This window comes from Rhinolophus sinicus, linkage group LG09 (genome assembly GCF_036562045.2).
Source record: "Rhinolophus sinicus isolate RSC01 linkage group LG09, ASM3656204v1, whole genome shotgun sequence".
NCBI lineage: Eukaryota > Metazoa > Chordata > Mammalia > Chiroptera > Rhinolophidae > Rhinolophus > Rhinolophus sinicus.
The window spans coordinates 71,024,487-71,043,013 of NC_133758.1; the positions used below are offsets into that span (position 1 = coordinate 71,024,487).

At 38.1% G+C, this 18,527-nt stretch overlaps 1 protein-coding gene across 2 annotated transcripts in view; it reads right to left on the reverse strand.

The window, feature by feature from the left end:
• The window catches only part of FAM185A (family with sequence similarity 185 member A), a 72,215-nt gene that overhangs the window by 29,514 nt on the left and 24,174 nt on the right, over positions 1-18,527 (reverse strand). The window contains exons 5-6 of one of the 2 annotated variants that reach the window (XM_019744547.2): positions 15,803-15,844; positions 1,098-1,193 (exon numbers count right to left, since the gene is read on the reverse strand). In XM_019744547.2, coding sequence (XP_019600106.2) covers positions 1,098-1,193; positions 15,803-15,844 — 138 coding nt within the window. The remainder of the gene's footprint in view (positions 1-1,097; positions 1,194-15,802; positions 15,845-18,527) is intronic. The other variant, XM_019744548.2, reaches the window with a different exon arrangement.

Here is an 18,527-nt window from a genome sequence, read left to right on the forward strand (position 1 = left end):
GACTTCAGGTATTTACAAAAATACCCTGAATAGCATTACTGAAGCTCTTAGAAACTTAGTGAGAACATGATATTATTTAAAGGAAAAACAATTGATCTTGAGAAATCAAGTCACACTTGTGACTCAGCAAGAATTTCAGTTTCAGACCTGTGTGTTTGTGGTTTTATTTTGACACTCCAACAAGCAAGCCGCTTTGACAAAAAAGTATTAAACCAATATGGCAAAGAAATTACTAACAGCAGGAACAACTGGTCTCTGTAAGGAAGTATTTTCCTTGTTATACATACAGCCCTGTTGTGGCCAATATGCAAGAGCTTCTAAACTTAAACTTTTTTTTTTTTTTAACATTTTTTTATACAGAGCTATGGTTCTTAACTTTCTGCACCCAGGCCACTTCAGCCCCCATGGTGAAGATACTCCTAGTACCCAAGCCACTTGCCACCATGCATGTGTGTACGTACATGTACACAGACTCACATTCAGTCTTCAGATGATTAAACAGTGTATCATTTTTAATGAAAGGCTTGGACTCTTAGGATATGAGAGAATATTTGTATGAGAAATAAAATTATAGAAAGAGACATATCCTAAGCCTTGGTAGTTCAAGAGACTAAGTCAACAATCACTTTAGAGGATCTTCCGGGTGATATTTTTATTTCAAGTTCACATTTTGAAAAGTGTTGCTCTAGAGTGATGGCCTTAGAAGGTCCTCTTACAGACTGGTAGAAAGGCTTCCAAAAGAACGTATGGGAGCATTTTCCCTCCAAATATTCTATTTCAGACATAACACTAAACTGAAAAACCCAAATACTAACACTAAAAAATTTCACAATAACAGAGTCAGTATATTGCAAGATTTTTGTGTGCACTACAAAGGGAAAGGTAGTCTTCATGGCCATCTGTTCCCAAAGTTTCAAAGATCACTGATCTAAGGGATTAGTATTCCAGTCTTTAAAATCAGGTTCTATCAGAAGAAATTTTCTTGAAATCACTGCGTCAGTACTACAGATACGATAATTTGACCATCTGTTTCCTGAATGTTATATAAAAACCCTCCTTACACCATATGTCAAAATAAAACATTCCACTTGGCTAACCTTTATGGGATTTCAATTCCACTTTCCCCAGCTGGCTGACATAAACATCTAAGGCACCCTGATGAGTTGAGGCTTTTAGATATCCAGAAGATGAATCTAGGAGGAAAGAAAAAACTATTAAGTACAATCATTCTTATTTGAGGAATTAGAATTATAAATTTGAAATAAAAGGCTCTGCTTCAAAATTAGGAAAAGGAAGGACTCTTGCAAGATCTTTTATTTTCCTCATAATATGCCATCTTCTGCTTTAAAATGAAAACAGAAACAGAAATCTAGAATTCTACACCTACACAACCAATAAAAAGTCCCTATGTCTATAGTAACCTGCATGGCTTATCTCTAAACATCTCAGGCAACCTGCCTAAACATGTTTACTCTAAAACCTAATGCACAGGAAAGGTAGTAGGCAAGAAATGGATCCTTGACAGCCAAGATCATTAAGCATCACTGAAATAATTTAGTTTATTAGCAAGTTTCAATATTTACTAAAGAATTCTATCTAGTGTACAGTCACATGTAAGTAGTAGCGAAGTGAATAAAAATCAAAACCTCTTATATTTTCTCCTTTTAGCAAATTTGCTAGTACTAGAAAGTGCTGCTAAGAGTGAAAGATTACATAAAGTTTTGTTGCAGTTCTTAGAGGGACAGAAAGGAGGAAGAATTACTTGAAGAGTAAGTGAAACTGTTTCATATTTAAATATTTTTTTTTAAGTTTCTGGAATTGAAGAGGTATCTTTCTTTAAGTCAAGAGGATAAATCATAATTAAGGTGGTCCTGATTTGACACTCAAATTTCCTTATGTCATCGACTCCAGTTTTCAGTCAGTCAACATTTCAAGTTCAAGGGAAAGCTGACAGATAAGGAAAATGATGTTGAAGAAGAGTCAGTGCTAAGTAGCTTCTCCTTTTTCCTCCTCTCCCATGGCAACTGAACCTTTAATTTAATATTCTATCTGCCTGCCCTGCGAAGGCCAAACCATACTTTTTTAGTATGGTTTTCTCTTTAAAAGTATATTTTATCAGGAGGTTTTGTTACTTCAAAGTGGAAACAACATACATAGGCACTGTGATGAAACCAACACCAAAAATTATAATATACTTTTTATAAAATATGGGAAAAAACATCTGTATACTCACGAAGGAGCCAACATTTTTCTTTAAAATAAATTTTAGATTACTGCAAAGACAACAACTTGGGAATAAACTGTTTAAAATCTGACTCCACCACAATTTACAATTTACCTCTGCCTATACTGAAAAATGGCCTTTATTAGAAGTGATTTATTTAATTTTTAAAATTTAAGTGTAGTTGGTATACAGTATTATATTAGTTTCAGGTGTATAATATAGTGATTCAACATATATTTAATTTTTAAGTGTCAAAAGTAAACATTGATACTGGGAAATTAAGCCACTAGAGATAAACGACATAGAATAGCTGGACAAAGATGAATATTTCTCTCCTTAGGTACCAACAGAAACTCCTTTTAAAGCCTCTTACTGCATCCTGCAAAAAGCCAAGTAACAAATACATAACATTCCCTCAGGGATCATGGCCCTGTGCTGCTTTTTGTCCAATGGCTGAATAATGTTGTTTTATATACTTTTGTCCAGTTCCTAATTGTTTAAGATAGGCGAGTAAACCATATCCCTGCTAATTTATAATGGTTAGAAGCAATAGAGTCATATTCTTAATTCTTTTTTTCCCCAATCCATCCTGAAAACATACTGGGTATTATCAGTTTTTCACATTAGACCTCAAGAACCTTCATTGGTTTGTTAGCTAAGAACTTCCCTTAAATCTTAAAGAAGAAATAATTTCTACTGACAGCTTGTAAAATGTTTTATTGATTAGTTAGATTGTCCTCCAGATATAAGGAAGATATTTAAATAATAAAAAAAATAACACAAGATATAGTGAGCATGGAGTTAAAATTATTCTCCACATTTGGCTTCAAACACTTAAAACACTGAGGTCTGTTTTGGAATTTTTCTTGCCAGAGTCCCAACTGGCATGATTTTTTCAGATATCTGGGGAAAATTTGATGCATCAAGAAGTATTAGCCATACAATATATTTGAGGGGGCAATAAGCCAAGCTATGCCTTTATTGTGGTATTGAGCAGGGGAAAATAAGGTAAACCAGCTGGCTAAAACATCAAGTCGGGTGATGAGTACAAAGGAGCCACTAATAAAACAGTTAATGGGCTTTCAGAAACGTACACAACGACCACTAAAATAAGAAACAACCCAGGAGAGGCGGAAGCTGATTATATTTGGTCTATGGCATATATTTGCCATCTTAAGATTTCCTTACAATATGCTACTGATGTAGTTAATTGAGCAAATGAAATTCATCAAATTCAGTAGGCCTTGTAACCATAAAGTATAATGAAAAGCAAATGTAGTGAACTTTGAAATGGCATTGCATGCTGATACTTGCCCTTTTAGAATATCAGTCCTTAGTCAAAAATATACACATCTGAAGAAAGGACAGCTATTTTATTAAAATAAAATCATTTCAACAGTCTTGCTAGATAAGTTTCAGGTTTCTAACAGGACAGTGGACCTTATAAGTCTAAATAAATACTCAGAAAAAACATTAATAACTCCAAAATTAGTTATACTTAAGAGAGCTATTCCTGTTGGCATACATGTATATAAATACACTGTGTTTTAAAGGTAAAGAGGAGCACCTTAAACCAAGTCATGACAATTTGTTCCTGGGAAATGCAGCCAAGTAATTTTAGGCATAAGAATATAATAAAACGCCACTTTATGAAAGTAAAAACAAACAAAAAAAAGGTAACAAAATGTGGACTACACAATGTGTGCATTATAACAGGTTGAATAAAATATCTGAAATATTAATTTGATTTCTTGCTTTCTCTAAGGGGAAAAAATAGAATATTTTTATGTGGGTTATAAATAATGCTTTCACTACTGCCCCACCCCAATGGAAATAAACACAGCTAAATAACTATATCATAAGTCACTAAGTAATTACATCCTCATGTTATCAGTGTTGAGCTCTGATAATGGCCCATACCTTTGGAGGCTTTCAAAAAAAAATAATTAAAATTCAAGCTGTGTTTTCAAAAGAGAAAGAAAAGGTGATATTGAAAAAGCTATGTAGCAAAAGATACACTAATTTTTTTTTGTTTTCTATAATGGAAAGGATTGAAACTAAAAATCAACTATGAAGAGTCAAATTAAGACTCATTCACAGGATTTCATATTTTGGAGATTTATATAATGGAGAAATTTTGTAGCTCTTGGAGGAAGCCTTTCGAGAAATATGCATTAGAGGGTGATTAAGAAGTGAACAGAAATTTAGTCCAGAAAGCGGTTTGAATAAGGAGATTCCCATAGTTTTCTATCATAACAATTTTGGACAAAGATCTTGGTCTGACAGAGATTCCTGAGTTTTCCTGGAAAATAACACATACAAAAAGGAAAAACTGATGTCAACTACCCATCAAACACTATGTGCAATCAAAGGAATAGATATCTAATACGCATTTTGCTAATAGCAGAGAATAACAAATAACCTTGAAAGGCTATTTTCCTTCAGATAAAGGAGAATTCTCTCAAAATTCGTCAAGCATGTTCCGAAAGTTCTTCTAAATTTTTATAATTCTACCTCAAGTTTCAACATGTAGATACTAAGAAACAGCAACACAAAAGATATTTCTTGATTTTTGCAACTTGAATTCTATACTTCCAAAGCTACACTAATTTCTTGAACAAGGAACAAATTTTATATAAAGGACTAAATATATAAGCCTTAATTTGACTCTTGATAGTTAATTTTTAGTTCCAATCATTTGTATTATAATAAAAGATTTCCAAAGGCAAAATTTTAAGGTCAATTCAAATAAAGTTTTCTAAATTAATATCCTGCCTACGTATTCTGTGTTAGGGAGGGAGTGTATATGAGGCTGGGCTTAAGAGACACACAAAGCAATGTCCCTCCCTCCAGAAATGGAGATATTCTTTTTTAAAAGATGTCATTACCAGTACACAGCTTCTGGTAGTGCCTTCCAAAAGAGGCAACATAGGACACAGAAAGTAAAGGTGAGCAACTTTATTAGCACCCCTATCCCATCATTATCTACTATCAAGTACTGTTTTTTCCTGTTGGGTCATTTTATTTTTTAATATTTATTTAGACATTCAATATTATTTTACACTAATTTCAGGTGTACAATGTAGTGGTTAGACATTTATATAATTTAAGACGTGATCCCCCTGACTAGTGTAGTACCCATCTGACACCATACATAGTTATTACAATACTGATTATATTCCTTATGCTATACTCTACATCCCCATGACTACTGTGTAACAACCGATTTGTACTTCTTAATCCCTTTTCCTTTTTCACTGACCCCCAACCCAGCTTCCATCTGGCAATCATCAAAATGTTTTCTGTATCTACGTATGAGCTTGTTTCTATTTTGTTTGTTTATTTTGTTCTTTAGATTCCACATATAAGTGACATCACATTGCATCTGTCTTTCTGTCTGACACTCCACTCACACAATTCCCTCCAGGTCCATCCATGCCTCCACAGATGGCAAGAACCCATTCTCTTCTGTGGCCGAGACACATTCCATTGCCTACATGTACCACCTGCTCTTTATCCATTCTTACATCGACAGACACCCAGGCTGCCTCCGTATCTTGGCCATTATAAACAATGCTGCAATGAACATATGGATGCACATGTCCCCCTGAAGTAGCATTTTGGGTTTTGTCAGATTAAATACCCAGAAGTGAGATTACTGGGTCCTTCTTTGTCTCTTGTTATACTTTGTTTTAAAGTCTATTTTGTCTGATATAAGTATTGCTACGTCAGCTTTTTTCTGTTTTTTTTGCTTGTTTGTTTGTTTGTTTGCTTGTTTGATTTCCATTTTCATGAAATATCTTTTTCCACCCTTTTACTTTCTGTCTTTGTGTGTCCTTCAATCTGAAATTAGTCTCTTGTGAACAGCATATGTTAAGGGTCTTGAATTCTTACCGATTCAGCCCTCCTATGTCTTTTGAGTGGAACATCTAATCCATTTACATTGAAAGTAATTGTTGATACATATGTAGCTATTGCCATTTTATCATTCATAATTTTGATTTGTTTTCCCCCATCTTAAAGAAGTCCCTCTAACATTCCTTGTAATACTGGTTTGATGGTGAGGAACTCCTTTACCTTTTCCTGTCTGGGAAGCTCTTTACATGTCCTTCAACTCTAAGTAGTAGCTTTGCTGGGTAGAGTAATCTTGGTTGTAGGTCCTTGGTTTTCATCACATTGAGTATTTTGTCCCAATCCCTTCTGGCCTGCAAAGTTTCTGTTGAGAAATCAGCTGACAGTCTCATGGGAGCTCCCTTATAAGTTACTAGTTGCATTTCTCTTGCTGCTTTTAGGATCCCTTCTTTAACCTTTGCCATTCTAATTATGATGTGTCTTGGTGTGGACCTGTTTGGGTTCATCTTGTTTGGAACCCTCTGTGCCTTCTGAATTTGTATGTCTACTTCCCTCACCAGGTTAGGAACGTTTTCAGTCATTATTTCTTCAAACAGGTTCTCAACCCCTTTCTCCTCTCTTTCTGGTACCCCCAATGTGAATGTTGTTACGCTTGATGTTGTCCCAAAGGTCTCTTAAACTATCCTCACATTTTTGGATTCTTTTTTCTTTTTGCTGTTCCAACTGGGTGATCTCTACTACTTTATCTTCCAAATCGCTGAATCGATCCTCTGCTTCATCTAGTCTGCTGGTGATTCCTTTTAATGCATTCTTTATTTCAGTTTTGTATTCTTCACTTCTGACTAGTTCTCTTTTATGGCTTCTATGTCTTTTTTTATGTTTGTTATCTCTTTGTTGAAGTTCTTACTAAGTTCCTTGAGCATGCTTTGTGGGGAGCCATGGTTTCTTGCAACCCTGAACCTTGCAGACTGGCTCGGTTTCTGCCCCCATAACATTGTCTCTGCCTTATCTGAAAAGCGCCTAACGGCTGCTGAGGAATGTGGTGAAAACGGCCAGTTCCCAGACACAGAAAACTAAGGGCTTTCTAGACAATTAGTAGATTCTGTCGCCTTGAAATATTTACTTTTGTGAGTTTCAGTGACCTTGTAGCTTCTATGTCAAAGTAAGGTTGAAGCTGGAAAGATTTACTTTCACTGAGATAATGCATATCTTCTTCGTTTAACTGCACGTACTCAAATTGTATATATTGGTTAGAGATAATAAACTCAGGGCTTCAGCATGACTGAAGACCGGCCGCATTAGCATTTGTGTGTGTCTTTTATTTCATTCCCACTCCCCCATTCAGGTACTGATCGACTCGTGGCGGCTGGCCCGTCACACTTGGCGCCCGAACAGGGACCTGAATACGGGGGTAACAGTGAGGAACACCACGTGGCAAGGGCCCAGCTCGTAGAGAGCTTATCAGTGGATGCGTGGTGAGTAAGACACAATACCCCTCAGTCGAATGAATGTGTGAGTGAGTGATAGTTCCACGACTTTTTGTCACGGAGCTTGATTGGGCCCTAATCTGCGGTTCCGGTTCTGTCATACGGCATAACGGCGACTGGGCTTTACAGTCCACCTGTCCGGGGGATTATACCGGAGCGCCTTAGCCAAGACGGATTTGGCTCCGCGAGGGGCACGGCCAGACGGGCATCAGAGTGTTTTTCTTTGTTTGAAAGAAGGGCCGAGTTAGGGTGAAGGATGGGTCACGCTAGCAGCAAGGACCTGTATGTTAGAGGACTTAAGAAATTGCTTGCCGCCCGTGGCAGTCGGGTGAGCAGAGAACAGTTAGATAAGTTTTTAGAATTTGTAAAAGAAGTTTGTCCATGGTTTCCAGAAGAAGGCACTGTCAGTCTGGAAACTTGGGAGAAAGTGGGAGAGCAGTTACAAGATTATTATGCTGCCCACGGACCTCAGCAGATCCCTGTAGAAACATTCGGGTTGTGGACCTTGATTAGAGATTGTTTAGATCTCAGGCGTAAGAGCTGTAAGCTAGAGAAAGTAAAACAAGCTGGCAATGAAGAAATTCTTTCATCTGCCGCTTCTCTGGCAGAGAGAGAAAAGGGGGAGGAAGCCAAACCCACAGAAGAACTTTTTAAAGATACAGAGCCTATTTATTATGAACCTCCGATCGAGGACTGGAAAGATTTAGACTCTCAGGATCAGGAAGACTCAGAGGATGAAGCAGCCAAACATAATAGGAACAAATACCCTCCTTTGGTGGCTATGGCTCAAGAAGGCAGACAACCTGCAGGCACTACACTTTCTCTTGCAGATCACTAAAATAAGAAACAACCCAGGAGAGGCGGAAGCTGATTATATTTGGTCTATGGCATATATTTGCCATCTTAAGATTTCCTTACAATATGCTACTGATGTAGTTAATTGAGCAAATGAAATTCATCAAATTCAGTAGGCCTTGTAACCATAAAGTATAATGAAAAGCAAATGTAGTGAACTTTGAAATGGCATTGCATGCTGATACTTGCCCTTTTAGAATATCAGTCCTTAGTCAAAAATATACACATCTGAAGAAAGGACAGCTATTTTATTAAAATAAAATCATTTCAACAGTCTTGCTAGATAAGTTTCAGGTTTCTAACAGGACAGTGGACCTTATAAGTCTAAATAAATACTCAGAAAAAACATTAATAACTCCAAAATTAGTTATACTTAAGAGAGCTATTCCTGTTGGCATACATGTATATAAATACACTGTGTTTTAAAGGTAAAGAGGAGCACCTTAAACCAAGTCATGACAATTTGTTCCTGGGAAATGCAGCCAAGTAATTTTAGGCATAAGAATATAATAAAATGTCACTTTATGAAAGTAAAAACAAACAAAAAAAAGGTAACAAAATGTGGACTACACAATGTGTGCATTATAACAGGTTGAATAAAATATCTGAAATATTAATTTGATTTCTTGCTTTCTCTAAGGGGAAAAAATAGAATATTTTTATGTGGGTTATAAATAATGCTTTCACTACTGCCCCACCCCAATGGAAATAAACACAGCTAAATAACTATATCATAAGTCACTAAGTAATTACATCCTCATGTTATCAGTGTTGAGCTCTGATAATGGCCCATACCTTTGGAGGCTTTCAAAAAAAAATAATTAAAATTCAAGCTGTGTTTTCAAAAGAGAAAGAAAAGGTGATATTGAAAAAGCTATGTAGCAAAAGATACACTAATTTTTTTTTGTTTTCTATAATGGAAAGGATTGAAACTAAAAATCAACTATGAAGAGTCAAATTAAGACTCATTCACAGGATTTCATATTTTGGAGATTTATATAATGGAGAAATTTTGTAGCTCTTGGAGGAAGCCTTTCGAGAAATATGCATTAGAGGGTGATTAAGAAGTGAACAGAAATTTAGTCCAGAAAGCGATCTGAATAAGGAGATTCCCATAGTTTTCTATCATAACAATTTTGGACAAAGATCTTGGTCTGACAGAGATTCCTGAGTTTTCCTGGAAAATAACACATACAAAAAGGAAAAACTGATGTCAACTACCCATCAAACACTATGTGCAATCAAAGGAGTAGATATCTAATACGCATTTTGCTAATAGCAGAGAATAACAAATAACCTTGAAAGGCTATTTTCCTTCAGATAAAGGAGAATTCTCTCAAAATTCGTCAAGCATGTTCCGAAAGTTCTTCTAAATTTTTATAATTCTACCTCAAGTTTCAACATGTAGATACTAAGAAACAGCAACACAAAAGATATTTCTTGATTTTTGCAACTTGAGTTCTATACTTCCAAAGCTACACTAATTTCTTGAACAAGGAACAAATTTTATATAAAGGACTAAATATATAAGCCTTAATTTGACTCTTGATAGTTAATTTTTAGTTCCAATCATTTGTATTATAATAAAAGATTTCCAAAAGCTACTGGGAGACATTAATTGGATTAGACCTCAGTTGCGGTTGACAACCGGTGAATTACAACCTTTGTTTAAAATATTACGTGGGAAAGCTGATCCTACTTCTCCCCGAGAGATAACACGGGGAAGAGGCTTTGCTTGTATTTCTCCAGGTCCGGAAAAAAAAACCTTTGTGAATTCCTGGTCGGTGTTAAACCATACCATGAACAACAGCCTACAGAATAGAAGACATCTATAGATACCCATCCACGCCCCTAGGGTGTGAAAAAGCTCTCACTTTCCGCAGCTGCAGAAGGACTTTCCACTTTAGACCCTGTTAAATGGATAAAGACTTTGGGTAGAGGGTTTGCTGGGGATATTGCTATTCTGTTTATTGTTCTGTTTATTTTACATAGTCCTCAGATGTGGACAAATAGCCCTCCGACAGGCTGTAAATGAAACAACTACACGTTCTGTGTTTCTCATGCTTCAAAAACAAAAAAGGGGGAGATGCAGTCACACAACAGCCTAGCCGACTGTCCCCCCATGTCTTTCCTTAAGGAAAGAAGAGCCTGTAAGACTGTGCCTTTTTAGGAACTTTGCTTATCTCTATATTTTACACCTTATGTCTCTCTGTCTGGTCCCCAAAAGATGGTTTGCAGCCAAAGACGGGTAAGATATCTCACGGGAGATACAACCTAAGCCAGGCAAAACCGAGTGGGGACCCCCAATGAGCTGCCTTAAAAGATCCAAAAAGGAGCCTTGCCTCCCCTTCCCCCTGCCTGGGAAAAGCCACTGCTGTCTCTGGCTTTCCTCAAAGGAGATCGGTAGCCAATGACGGGTAATGATCAGTAAGCGTTTTTACAACCTAAGACAGGAGTCGATCGCTTTGATGATTGATATCCAATGACGGGTAAGTAAAAATGTCTGTACTGACTACCTAAGCCAGACACGATCTCAAAAATAAAAAAGGGGGATATGTAGGGAATTGGAGCATTAAGGGTTAAGAAAATGTAACTTCAAGCAGAGTTTGGGAGGATGGCTGAGGGAAACTCCGATAAGCATAAAGAACAAACAGACACCTGCTGCCCTGGGAATGGGAAAATATCTAAAGGTTCTAAGAACAGTCAGGGCCAAACTTTGAGAAAACGTAACTAATCTGTACTTGCTGCCTCAGCCGCTTTATGTAAGCTTCTTGTTTCTGTGTGTATAAAAAAAAGCTGGCTTCATGATGAAATTCAAAGTATGAGAGAAGCTGAACCCTTAAAATTTGATGCAGCTCAGGCTGCCTCTGAGTTTGTTGATGTTCTTAGGAGTGTTTTGCCCTCTATGCCTTATATTACCCATTCTGTTATAATATTTCTTACATTGGGCATCTGTGTCTGCTTGGTTCTGTGCCTACTCCCCATCCTCATCAGATGTTTCATCAGCAGGATGTTAGACTTACGAGCTGACATCCATCAGCTTGAGCTCAAGGCGAAGCCTTAAGTCTTTCTCCCCCATGCATTTAGAGGGGCGGGTTAGTCAACGACGGGCAAATACTTGGGAGCCGCTTCAACACCTAAGACAGGGCTTGTATTAATAAAATATGAGTACCAATGACGGGTAAGTTGAGGCAGGCGTCCTGGGATGCCTAAGTCAGGCACCGTCACCTCGCCATCCTGGCTGGATGGACTTTGCTTTTATAAAATAAAAAAGGGGGAGATGTGGGGAGCCATGGTTTCTTGCAACCCTGAACCTTGCAGACTGGCTCGGTTTCTGCCCCCATAACATTGTCTCTGCCTTATCTGAAAAGCGCCTAACGGCTGCTGAGGAATGTGGTGAAAACGGCCAGTTCCCAGACACAGAAAACTAAGGGCTTTCTAGACAATTAGTAGATTCTGTCTCCTTGAGATATTTACTTTTGTGAGTTTCAGTGACCTTGTATCTTCTATGTCAAAGTAAAGTTGAGGCTGGAAAGATTTACTTTCACTGAGATAATGCATATCTTCTTCGTTTAACTGCACGTACTCAAATTGTATATATTGGTTAGAGATAATAAACTCAGGGCTTCAGCATGACTGAAGACCGGCCGCATTAGCATTTGTGTGTGTCTTTTATTTCATTCCCACTCCCCCATTCAGGTACTGATCGACTCGTGGCGGCTGGCCCGTCACAATGCTTATAAAAATTGTTTTGAACTCTATATCTGGTAGGTTGCTTGCCTCTATTTTGTTTAGTTCTTTTTCTGGAGTTTTCTCCCATTCTTTCATTTGGGATGTATTTCTGTTTCCTCATTTTGGCTGCCTCTCTATTTCTATGTATTAGGTAGATCTGCTAGGTCCTCCAGTCTTGGCAAGGTGGCTTTATGTAGTAGGCCTTATGTAGTAGCCCCTGTGGGGCTCAGTGGCAGTCTCCAGGTGGCAGTCACCTGGTCACCTGCACCAGGTGCTCCAGGAATGTCCCTTGTGTGGGTTGTGCATGCCTGCCTGTCACAGGTGAGCCTTGGTTGCTATTGGCATGTCAGTAGGTGGGATTGATCCTCAGGCTGACTGGTTGTGAGGTTTGGCTACATCTACAGCTTATGGGCTGCTGTGCTTACCCCACCGAGTGGGATTCTCCTCAGTGGATTCTGGTGCGCGTTGAGACCACCCTTTGTGGGTGCTGCTTCTGGCACTCTGTTGTGGTCTGAAGCCAACCTCCAAGTATGTTGGTTCTGGGGCCTCTCGGCAGGGGCTCCGGTGCAGGCCAAGGTCATCTACTGCCTGGAACTGACCAGGGACTACCTGGTAAGAGCTACAAAGCAATCTCCAGTTGTTCACTGCCTGTGCTAACCCTGGAGGCATGTGGGAGAGGCCACGCTGCAAACTGAGGATGTCTACTACCAGTACTGTGCCTGGGGTAGCTTCATAAAATGCCAGGACACCCTGAGGCCTGCTGCCACCTGCCAGCTCCCTTAAGTTTCAGCCACTGATAGAGCCTTGTGAGGTAGGCAAGGTCTCAGGGAGTCACTACAGTGGGAAGAGTTGTGGTCACCAGGTTAATATAAATTTTGGTTTGGTGCCAGTGCTGAGCCTGAAGCTACTCAGCAAAAGTCTCAGAGCACACCAAAGGCAGTTGCCACCAGCCTGGGGTCTGTCAGATTCTGATAGTTTTCCAAGAAACAGTGCAATGCAGGTGGGGCTGGCCACTCATGAGTACCTCTCGTGTTGGGGGAGTTGAATGGAGTGGGGTCCCAGTGAGTCATCAGGGCAGAGCTGCAAAGCTCACCAGACCAATGAGATTCATATTTGGCCATAAGTTTAGGGAACAGGCTCATCATAGGAATGATGGCGCCTGCCTGTCAGCTGCATGGGAAGAAGATTCCTCACAGGGAAAATGCTAATTGTCCTCCAGCCCTCCTCCTGCAGCCACACAACTCAGTCTGCCTCCCGTATGTCTCCGATACCCCCTGAACTCACCGTCCCTACGTTGGAACACAGGGTGAGTGCCTGCGAGTGAGTGTGCACGGGACCTTTAAGAGGACGCCTGGGTTTCCTGCCACCTTCTATCTCACACGGATGGTGGGAATCCCCACTGTTTTTCACAGCCAGATATTGTGGGGGCTCTTCTTCCTGGCACCAGTACTCTGGGCTGGGCAGGCCATTATGGGGCTGGGGTCCCTTGCTCCTCTGGAGGGGAATCTTTGCAGCTGATATATCTCTCCCAGTTCTCAACTGTCACAGGAAGATTTTGGGTTAGCTAGCTTCACATCTCTGCCCCTCTACCAGACTCAACGTGGCTTCTTCTTTATATCCTTAGTTATAAAACTTCTGTTCACTCAGACGTCAGATGGTTCTTCAGATTGACTGTTCTATAATTTAGTTTTAATTTTAATTTGTTCATGAAAGGAAGCAGCCACAGTGTTTATCTACTCTACCATCTTGGATCTCCTCCTGTTGACTCATTTTAAATGGAATATGACCTGGTGTTCCAGAAGAAAGTTATATTTTTAAAAATATGAGCCCAAGGAAAATCATCGTTTTGATAATCAAATTTTTTATAGCTCTTCAGTTCCTGAGAGAGATCTATATTATAGAAATTAGGAAGACAGGGTTTTGGGAGGTAGGTTAGAATGTATATACAAAATCCAAATGATTGATGAGATTATTTAAGAGGCTGATCAATTGTATTAGCTAAACTAGAAATAATGGACCATAATTATACATCTTCTTAATAAAGGAATCATGGATAGAACACTTAGTATATTTTCCTGAAGTCAGACAGGATAATACCTAAATCATCTCAAGTCTTTTAATATTCCAATTGGATAATATATAATCTTTTCTCAACACCCATTCCAATATTTTGAAGCTTCTGCTATCCTAACAAAGTTCCCGCTCAGGTTCCTACAATCACTTTTTGTTTCTTTGTAACTGTTTTCTTCTATTAATCTCAATTCCTCAAAATCCAAGTTACTCAGTAGACTTTAATTAGGTTGTCATGATTTGTTAAGAACTGCTTTCAACTTTCTTAAAAGAATCTTTTGTTTTAAGGAAAACACAAACCAACAAATCAAGAAATTTCAAAGAAATATTACCCATTTTTCACTTTTGGGATTAAGGCATCAAACCCAATAGTTCTGCAAATTCATAACAACAATGGTTTTTAGGCTCTACAGAAGGGTTGGCAAACTACAGACACTTCTTGCTTTTATTAATAAAGTTTTATTGGAACACAGACATATCCATTTGTCTGTGTACTGTCAATGGATGCTTTTATGTTAAAATGACAAGAGTTGCATAGTTCAGATAGACTGTGTGGCTCACGATGCCAAAAATATTTACTATCTGGCTCTACTTTACAAAGTCTGCCAACGCCTAGAGCAAAACTTTTGTGTTGAGGAAATGAGCTTTTCCCACTAAAAAACAAAATATAAAATTTCATTCTATTTAAGACAAAAAGATTTACCAATTTACTGAAATCAGCTCTATTTCTAAAGCCTGAGTAACATACAGTTAGGTATAAAATTCTGCTTATAGAAACGAAAAAAATTGTCTGAAGGCAATTCTAATTTTTCATTCACCCTGATTGTTCAACATCAAGAAAATAAACTGAAAAAAACAGAAAAATAATATTTGACAAAGGATTGGTTCCAAGAATATATATATAAAGAACTTCTACAACTCAATAATAAAAAGACAAATAATTTAATTGAAAAATAAATGGGTAAAAGATCTGAACAAAACTTCACAAAGAAAGATATACTAATGACCAATAAGCATATAAAAAAGTGCCAAATGCCATCAGTCATCAGGGAAATGTAAATTAATACCAGAGCTATACTACTATTCACATATACCAGAATGGGTAAAATTAAAAAGACTGCATGTAATAATGGTTGGTGGGGATATGGAGAAACCAGAATTTTCATACATTATAGGAAGGAGTGTAAAATGGAACTCTGGGGAAAAGTGTGGTAGTTATCACAGAAATATACATATATATATGTATGTATGTATATCCCTGTATCCATATGTCCATAAAATGACTTGTCTAAGAATGGCCATAGCAGCTTTACTACAATTGACAGAAACTAAGTAAGTCATGAGTCAAATTTACAAATTTGTTTTATATATCACTCAAAAGCCAGTATAAAAACACACCCAAGTCTCCACAGTTCTTTCTCATCCCATGGTTAAAAAAACAAAACAAAAAATCCCACTAATTTTATTGCTTTATTATGTAAATACTAGTTTGAATTTTGAATTTTATTTTCATAAAAGTCCAAATTAACTTAGAGCTACAGAGTTAAAAAAGAAATTTATCAAGTAGCATGTTAGCACATACCTACTGTGATGTTACCCATCTTGCTTTGTAATGTTATAGTACCTGCAAAAGAGAGAAAAATACAATTTTATGTACATGGGATAATCTAGAAAGGAACTGTGTTATATGTTATCCTAAAACATGGCTGGATATCTACAATGTTATTTAATAACATTGTTATTGTTGTTGGTAATTTTTCTCAGTATCACACATCAATCAGAAATTTAGTGGCAATTCTGACATAAATAGCTTTAGGCATCTATACAAACTCTTGTCCTCCACTCCACCTTAAGCTTTTATAGCATAACTATACAACATATCACCATACATTCTGGGAAACAGAAGAAAAATGATAGTTCTAAAATCCAAAAGTGAAAAAATTACTTAAATACATTGACTATGCATTTTCAACCCAAATATCACTGTACTTACCAGACCACACAAGGCCAAGTTTTGAACCAGTAATACTAAAATAATCCATAGGGAAAACAGTTAATTACTATTATTTTTATCTCAAAATTAATCTGTGGTAAGTGAACTCACTTATTTCACTTCATTCATCTTATAAATACCAACATGTACTAACTAGTACCTGGAATAAACCCAAAAGGCATGTGATTCTTTGTCCAATAGTCAGATGTGCTTCGATTGCAACAATCTTTCTAAAAGATGTATATTCCATCATACTTCAGGTAAGTATATGAGCAACAGGTACATTTGTGTAGGAACAAAACTTGGTTTGTGGGAAGTTAAGCTCATAAAATTATTTTCAAGTCTCAGTAAGTTACAAGGTTGTAAAGAAACTGTTACATGTGTTATGTAAATATTATTCCATTGGTGTGTTCTCGACTTTGTCTTCTAATTTTCAAACCCAGTAAATGCAGATTCACCATCACATGCAAATAGTGGCCAAAGGTCATATAGCTGCTAAGATGGCTTCCAATGATCCCTGCCTCTCAGTCCTTGTATAATTTCCTCCCCCCATGTGTAGACTGGACCTAATGATTTGCTTTTAACAAAGAAAATAGGGCAAAAGTGGTGGATGTTACTTTCAAGATTAAGTTACAAAAGGATTCTGGCTTCCTGCTGGCCCTCTTTTGCTTTGATGGAAACCAGCTAGACATGTCACCTGCCCTATGACAGGCCTATTAGCAAAGAACTCAAAGAGGCCTCCACCCAGCAGGATCGGAACTGAATCCTGCCAACAACCACGCAGGTGAGCTAGGAAGCAGATTCTCCCTTTGTTGAACCTTCAAATGAGCCCACAGTCCCAGCAGACACCTTAATTACAGCCTCAAGAGGAATCTTGAGACAAAGGATCCAGTTAAGCTGCACCCAGATTCCTGACCCACCCAAACTGTAAGACAATAAATATTTGTTGTTTTCACCTGCTAAGTTTTGGGGGTAATTTGTTACACAGGAAGAGTTAACTGGCATAGGTTTTGAAAGCTGGAAGTGGGATGCTGCGATAATAAATACCTGAAAATGTGGGAGTAGCTTTGGAACTTGGCAGTAGGCAGAGGTTGGAAGGATTCTGAGCATGTTAGAAATGGCTTAAATTGCCTTGAACAGACCATTAGTATGCTTTCCATGAGGGCTTAAAAGGAAGTGAAGAAAAAAGGTTTTGTAAATTGGAGGAAGGAGGAGCCTTGTTAAGTACCATGTTTCCCAGAAAATAAGACCTAGCAGGACAATCAGCTCTAATGTGTCTTTTGGAGCTAAAATTAATATATAAGATGCGGTCTTATAATTCAGGGCACTGCCAGAACATGGCCTAACAATGGAACTGAGGAGGTAACTGTAAACCTTTCGTTAAGACCACAGAAAGATCAAGGGTCACATCTCATAGTACATTTTAATCAGTTATACAAAAAGTCCTTTAAAAAGGTTAAGGTATGTCTCACAGATCTTCTCAATCAAACAATAGGACCCCTAGAAAGTTGGGAGGCATTGTACCTCAATAGATCTGCAGAAGCCCATATTTTCAAGATTCCTGGGTGTGGCTTTTATCCATTGGAATAAACCCCAATGTGATTCACAGGAGGCTGACAAAATTTTATAAAGAATTACATCAGCAAACACACTGCTAAGTTAGACTGAAAGGGGTAGTGACAGTACAAAGTGAAAAGAGACCACTGGTCCCACAAAATTCTACGACAAGAAGCAGACTGAAAAAACTACGCAGCTGCAAACGCATGCTGCATTTGATGAAAAAGGAAGGATGACTCAGAGGGAGGAACCAAGAGCTCAGAGTGCGAAGCTCAGAACCTTAAGGAATTATTCCCAGGCCTTGAGCTCTAATCAAGGAACCTCCACATTTGCCCACCAGAATTGAAAAATCACTATGAACCAACGACTCTTTTGTGCCTCTCCTTTTCCCCCTTAACTGGAAAGTCTATAGCAATTATCTCATGCTTGTTTCACCATTGCATGATGGGTGCGTAGGTGGTCTGAGTGTGGGTTAGGGTGGCAGCTAGATAATACCTCTTTAGTTCACACATCTTCAGGTTCAGAGGAACTGCACAGGCACACTTCGGAGATACCCCACGTCCAGTTCCTGACCACCACAATAAAGTGAATATTGCAATAAAGCGAGTTGTAATCTTTTTGCTGATAGAGGGCTTGCCTTATATTTACAAAACATGCAACACTTGTGGAGCACAACAAAGTGAGGTACGCCTGGACTTGAGGAGTTCTACTTAAGCAACTACACCTGAGGAGCCTCGTCTACACTGGATCTGATTTT